At 46.7% G+C, this 6,851-nt stretch overlaps 1 protein-coding gene across 1 annotated transcript; it reads left to right on the top strand.

The window, feature by feature from the left end:
- The first annotated feature begins 4,280 nt into the window (after positions 1 to 4,280).
- Positions 4,281 to 5,216, top strand: LOC121438434 (olfactory receptor 5AU1). The gene has a single exon (XM_041638762.1). It carries the CDS (start codon positions 4,281 to 4,283, stop codon positions 5,214 to 5,216), a length of 936 nt encoding a protein of 311 aa, XP_041494696.1.
- The last annotated feature ends 1,635 nt before the right edge of the window (positions 5,217 to 6,851 follow it).

Genomic DNA, 6,851 nt, shown 5'->3' on the forward strand with positions numbered 1-6,851 from the left:
CTTATCTAGAAAAACCAGTTGAATTCCCAGCACCCACTTGGTTGTTCACAACTACCTGTAATTCCAGCTCCAGGGGACCGGATGCCTTCTTCTGGCCTCCTCAGGCACCAGGCACACATGTGGTACACGGATGTACGTGCAGGAAAAAACCCATACACATAGCAAGAACCTGTGTGGCTTAGTCACACTACTGATTGACTCTGAGTCACCAACAGTGTATCATTGACACATTAAGAAATAAAAACATTTCCCCAGAGTAGTTTAATAAAGAATGAGTATAGATTTAAATTCTGTACTTAATTCTCCCTGTGTCTTCTGTCCTGTTTGTTGCATAACTGTGTGACTGTGTGTTTCTGTATGAGCTGTGTGTGTCTGTGAGTGCTGTGACTGCCTGCCCCTCATAAAAGGCTTTGTTCTGTATTTATTGAACAGCACAGAAAACATAACATGGGTGAAGGAATGAGATACTTTACAGAAATCTATAACATAGTTTTACAAGGGATCGAGTCACTGGCTCCAATTGACCAAATGACCAGATAACAAGCATTGTTTCCCGGGTGATAGAAGGATGCCTCTAACGCTTACACTTACGGTAGATTCAGAAAGTTGCTTTCAAGTTCTGTATTTGCTGCTTTCAGCAAAGGATACAAATGCATTGTTCTGTGCCAGGGCATGGAAGAGAACATAGTTTATGACTGCAGCTATGTGATGGACAGTGTTGGCGCACACCTTTAATCCAGCACTTGAGAGCCAGAGGCAGGTGGATCTCTGAGTTTGAGGCCAGCCTGGTCTGCAAAGTGAGTTCTAGGACAGCTAGGGCTACACGGAGAAACCCTATCTTGAAAAAACAAACAAAAAACCAGCAAGCACTCTTTTTAAAGATATATTTATTTTAATTATTTATATGTCTGTGAATATGAGTGTGGTTATCCTTGGAGGCCAGAGGTATCAAGTCCCCTGGAGCTGGAGTTGCTTGTGTCTTCTGCAAGAGAAACATGCGTTTCTAACCTCTGAGATATCTCTGTAGCCCCAGCAGACACTTTTTGGTCTAGAGTTCTTAGACTATCAAGAAGGAAGAACAATCTTAAATAGGAACTTAGTAATGATATTTCAGAAGACGGTAGACAAAAACTGAAATAAATACATGATTGTCACGATGGTGGCACATGCCTTTAACCCTAACATTCAGGAGATAAAATCAAGCTGTCCCCTCTCTTTCTCTCTCTCTCTCTCTCTCTCTCTCTCTCTCTCTCTCTCTTTCTCTCTCTCCCGGTTTTATGAGACAGGGTTTCTCTGTGTATCTCTGGCTGTCCTGGAACTCTGCAGACCAGGCTGGCCTCGCACTCACAGAGACCCGCCTGCCTCTGCCTCCCTGAGTTAACACGATCTTGGAGGACAGATGTTTTGTTCTTTCCTAAATTAAAGTATAGGTGGTGATGTACGAATGCTGGTTAGCTGGCATATGAGGACAACCTCTTTTGCCGGTACAGAGTAAACACAGCTAAGTTTACGGTTAAGGTAAGGCGTTTCTGTGGGGTGATGATCCGTAAGTTGTCAGGGATCTGGTGGGGTTCATTTCCCTATCCCCAATTTCTCTGTCTCCTGACTCCTCAGGGGCAGAGACTCTTGGAGATAACAATATCACACACACCTTAATGGGTCTTTGTGGGACCAATTATTCTCCCTTCCTCACCAGGTCCCTCCATGAACACTTTCTCCCTAGTTGTGAGCTGCCCAAAGGGAAAGATGGCCCTGGGGAGTCTCTTGCCCACACAAGACTGGGGGTGAGGTGTTCACAGAGAAGGGGCTGCCTCGCTCCTGACCCCGTGAGATCCCCAGATTTAGTCGACAGACACACCTACCTTTGTCTTCAAGGCTCTCTCACTGAAGGCTTGTGCCATAAGGTCAGCAGCTTCCAGAACATCTCAGCTGGCGTTTGATGACCACCAGGTAGCCCAGATGTCTGCGAATCGTTACCTATCGGCAAAGCTTCTGGAGAGAGGAGACTGTCCAGGACAACCACCCTACTGATATCCAGGACACAGAATTCTAGCAAGCTAGGAAGGATATGTGGCTCATGAAGGTCCGTGTCCTCGTGGAAACACCCTATGGTTCAGAGACCACCTGTTGTGAAACCGTTGGAGTTCTTGGCTCATCTGTTGGATCCGATTACTGCAGTTGAAACCTGGGATCTGCACACATAGTAAGGCTCTGGGTGAAACACTGCTTAAAAACTGTGAGAACCACTATTGCTCAGAGTCGCTGGCTGTGTTGCTGCCTGGTGCACTTCATATTTTTCTTCCCTGTTTTGTCCCAGCGGGGGCAGGGGAGTGGAGTATAAATAAGTTTCCTTTCAACTCCTCCGCTTACTAGGTGCTCCACTCCTAATCTTTTATTGTTTTATGTGTATGGATGTTTTCCTGTGTGTATTTCTATGTTTGTGCCCAGGGAAGCCAGAAAAGGGCACTGTGTCTCCTGGAAGTAGGTACAGAAGCATGTTCGGGAATGGCGCCTGGGCCCTCTGGAAGAACAGCTAGTGCCCTTGGCTACTGAGCCCTCTCTCCAGCCCCTCCTCCATCTTTTAAAAACCAAAGCTTACTTCAAGTTTCCTTCCTCTGAGGTACAAACTGCCATCCACAGAATGGTTATTTCAAAGCATACCAAATACCAACTTTTCTTTAAACCAATTCCTTTTAACCAATTCCTCGTATTCTGGAGGATTTTTTAATCTACTGCAGATTTGAGAAGAGTGATAAGCAATGAAAGGGGGGAGGGAGAGACAGCCTGCCCCACTGGAGGGTCCCCTTCATCTGCCCAGTCAGTCACTGGGCACAGCCCTAGTTTTGTGTTGTTGTTTTTCTGGTTCTATCTATTTTTCTTTTTCTTTCTTTCTTTTTCTTTTTTTTTTAAAGATTTATTTATTATGTACACAGTGTTCAGCCTCCATGCCTGCAGGCCAGAAGAGGGCACCAGATCTCATTACAGATGGTTGTGAGCCACCATGTGGTTGCTGGGAATTGAACTCAGGACCTCTGGAAGAGCAGTCAGTGCTCTTAACCTCTGAGCCATCTCTCCAGCCCCCTGGTTCTATCTATTTTTCTAATCAGAGAAATACTGACAGGTTTGTTACCTAAACTGAAACAGGTTTCCGAGGGAAGAGGATGCTAAGTTGGATTTCGAGAAGTTCTACTTTACTTAATGATCAGCTCCTGACTTTCTTGATGTTCTCGTAAGTCATCTCCACCGCGGAGGTTCACGGTTATTTCTCTGAAGTCCTGTAATTTGCCTGTGAGTTAAGTTGGCTTTGACCCCGATGGCGCGGACCACGAGCAGCTCTAGAAGCCCACATTCTGCAGGACTGGAGTTCATTATAAAGTAGCCGCTGTTCTGGCAGAGGAGCCGTGGGAGTGGGAGCAGGCGATGTTTCCAGGACGCACCCTCTAAGTAGGGAAGATATTTTCACAGACTTCAGCCTTACAGGGAGCCTGATCCTTGTCTGCCAATAGCCCCCGAATTCAGGGTGATTTTGTTTACAGGAAATGATGGGTACTTTCATAAACAGAGGTGGGAGTTTTCGCTTGTTGGATGACCGCTAATCCACAATGTCAATTTGCTCATTATACCACCCCATCTCTCCATAGCCTCAGTCACCACCATCTTTAGGGAACTATGGTAACTAGAACCAAACTATGCTGCATCCGTAGGGGTGGGTCTGTCTCCCCTGTGAGAACAGCCATTGCGAGCATCCCTTGAATTCCCTTAGTGTGCTGGTCTGCAGTCAGGTGATTTTCGCTTTGCTCACTCAGTTTTTAAAATATTTTGAGATAACTGCTGTTCTTACTCCACAGATGAGAAAACTGAAATGCAGAGGTGTGAAGTCATCCCATAGGGGACACACAGGCAGTCACGAAGCCCCTGCTCACTTTGTGTTACACAGAATGTGCTGCTCGTAGCCTCTGAGCTCCCTGCCATCAGGGACTCTAGACTTTCTCAGGCGGGAACGCAGTTATGTACACAGGAAACTAAATGTGGAGTCAAAGAGTCAATGTCTCATTATTTAAAATTGTTATGATCTCAGAAAGATTAATTAATTTTATATAGTCATGATATTTCCCATTGCGTCTCAAATAACGCTTACTAATCAACCAGCCAAACAAGTTGAGAAGGTCCTGGCAGCCCCGTCTACAAAGCCAGATCTCTTCCAAAGTTCCTGATCTCCAGGAGCAAACTGGGTGTTCCACCTCTGCTGCAATCTGTCTACCCCGGAGCCCCACACAAATATGGAAAGGGCAAACCTGAGCCAAGACGTGGAGTTTGAGCTCTTGGGCCTCACCAGTGACCCCCAGCTCCAAAAACTGCTCTTTGTGGTATTCCTGGCCATGTACGTCATCACGGTGCTAGGCAACCTGACCATGTTCTTTCTAATCCACGTGAGCGTCGCTCTGCACACACCCATGTACTCCCTGCTCAAAAGCCTCTCCTTCCTGGATTTCTGCTACTCTTCTACAGTGGTCCCCCAGACCCTGATGAACTTCTTGGCTAAGAGAAAGGTCATCTCTTATTTTGGCTGCATGGCTCAGATGTTCTTCTATGCGGGCTTTGCCACCAGCGAGTGCTATCTCATTGCCGCCATGGCCTATGACCGCTACGTGGCGGTTTGTGATCCTCTGCTGTACCCAACCATCGTGTCTCCGAATGTCTGCGCAGCTCTGATTGTGGGCTCCTACAGCACAGGGTTTCTCAATTCTCTTATCCATACAAGCTGTATCTTCCACCTTAACTTCTGCGGTGCCCACGTGGTCACTCATTTCTTCTGTGATGGGCCGCCCATCCTGTCCTTGTCCTGCGTGGACACTTCGCTGTGTGAGATCTTGCTCTTCGTTTTTGCAGGTTTCAACCTTCTGAGCTGCACTCTCACCGTTCTGATCTCCTACCTCTTAATCCTCATCGCCATTCTTCAGATGAGCTCAAGCCAGGGCAGGTCCAAGGCGTTTTCCACCTGCGCGTCCCACCTCACTGTTGTTTGCTTCTTTTTTGGCACCACACTTTTTATGTACCTGCGCCCTAAGTCCAGCTACTCCCTGACTCAGGACCGCACGGTGGCCGTCATCTACACAGTGCTGATCCCAATGCTGAATCCCTTAATCTACTCTTTGAGAAACAAGGATGTGAAGGAAGCCTTAAGGAAGGTTTGGGGCTGGAAGTCAGTGGAATGAGCGTATTGACTCACGAGTCCTTAGATAGCTAAGAGAGTTTTACCCTGTGTGGTGCTGCCCCGAGGATGTTTCCATGCACACCCTGTGAAGCGTGGGCATGCCTGCTGGTCTGCAGGAGCTTCTGGAACTATCCGCCAGAACTGTTGGCTTCACGGAGACTAAGACTCTAGAAAGACCTTCTGCTCTTGCCTGATTGGACTCCTTGGCCAAGGTTAATCATGGCTTTGTCCTGCTACTTTACTCACAGTTTGAAGCTTGTGAACACTTTGTTTTCCTACGAGAAACAGACACTTTTGTCATTATTAAGGTCACTCTTCTGGGCACGCCACTCCTACTTTCAGTCTTAGCTCTGGGGGAGGAGAATCACGCTCAGCTACTCAGGGAGACCCTGATGCAACGGGAAACTATCAAATTAAGCAAAATAAGTCAGATGATGAGAAACAAATGTTACATGCTTTCTTTCATTCCTAGATCCCAGATTTGATGTAGATATATAAATCTCACGCGTGCACACGCATGAGGGGGACATGAAGGTAGAAGCAAGGTTGTCTGGGGAAATGAATGGTAATGGAGGGGGGAATGGAGAGAAAGGAAAGTGGAGAGTCAGTGTGGTCAAAGGACATGATAACCTTGTACAAAATTATATGCGTCACTAGCCACAATGAATATAAGCCAATAAAAGTTATATGAAATAAAAGCCACACACACAAAAGAGTCTCTTTGTTTTTTTTTTTTTAAAGATTTTGTTTATTAAGTATACAGTGTTCTACCAGAAGAGGCACCAGATCCCATTATAGATGGTTGTGAACCACCATGTGGTTGCTGGGAATTGAACTCAGGACCTCTGGAAGAGCAGCCAGTGCTCTTAACCTCTGAGCCATCTCTCCAGCTCCTATAAAAGAGTCTCTTAACTAACTTGAAAACCTTGCGTCCTGAGGCGAATTCTTTAAGTTTCCTCCTTATAAAAGTTGGCTCTTGCTGGGTGGTGGTGGTGCACCCCTTTAATCTCCGCACTCGGGAGGCAGAGGCAGGCCTCTGTAAGTTCGAGGCCAGCCCGGTCTGCAAGAGCTAGTTCCAGGACAGCTAAGACTGTTACACAGAAAAACCCTGTTCGAAAAACAAAACAAAAGAAGTTTTCTGAATGGGGAGGTAGCGGAAGAAGTTCAAGGTCAACCTCACCTACCTAACCAGCTCAGGGCCAGCCTGGGCTTTTCTCAGAACAGAACAGACCATTCCTGGTGCATTTGCCACAAAGATGGCAGCGATGGCGAGAACAAAGGAAAGGCGACAGATGTCAGATGTCAGCCCCGTATGAAGCCGGTAACTCCTGAAAATTGAGGAAGGAGCACTTTTTTTTTTTTAAGATTTATTTATGTGTACAACATTCCTTCCTTGTGTGCCCGCATTTCCAGAAGGGGGCGCCAGTTCTCATTATAGATGAGATGGTTGCTGGGAATTGAACTCAGGACCCCTTAACCTCTGAGCCATTTCTCCAGCCCCCGAAGGAGCACTTTTTAAAGTGTCTCTGGCCGTTTATATAGCCCGGGTTTGTTGATGTGGCAGGCAGAATGGGTACTGTCCCTGAGATGAAGGGAAAACTCCTGAGAGTTAGGGAAACCAGGAACTAAAGCGGCC

This window comes from Microtus oregoni, unplaced genomic scaffold (genome assembly GCF_018167655.1).
Source record: "Microtus oregoni isolate MIOR12 unplaced genomic scaffold, Mior012 000056F_ref0000123, whole genome shotgun sequence".
Classification (NCBI taxonomy): domain Eukaryota; kingdom Metazoa; phylum Chordata; class Mammalia; order Rodentia; family Cricetidae; genus Microtus; species Microtus oregoni.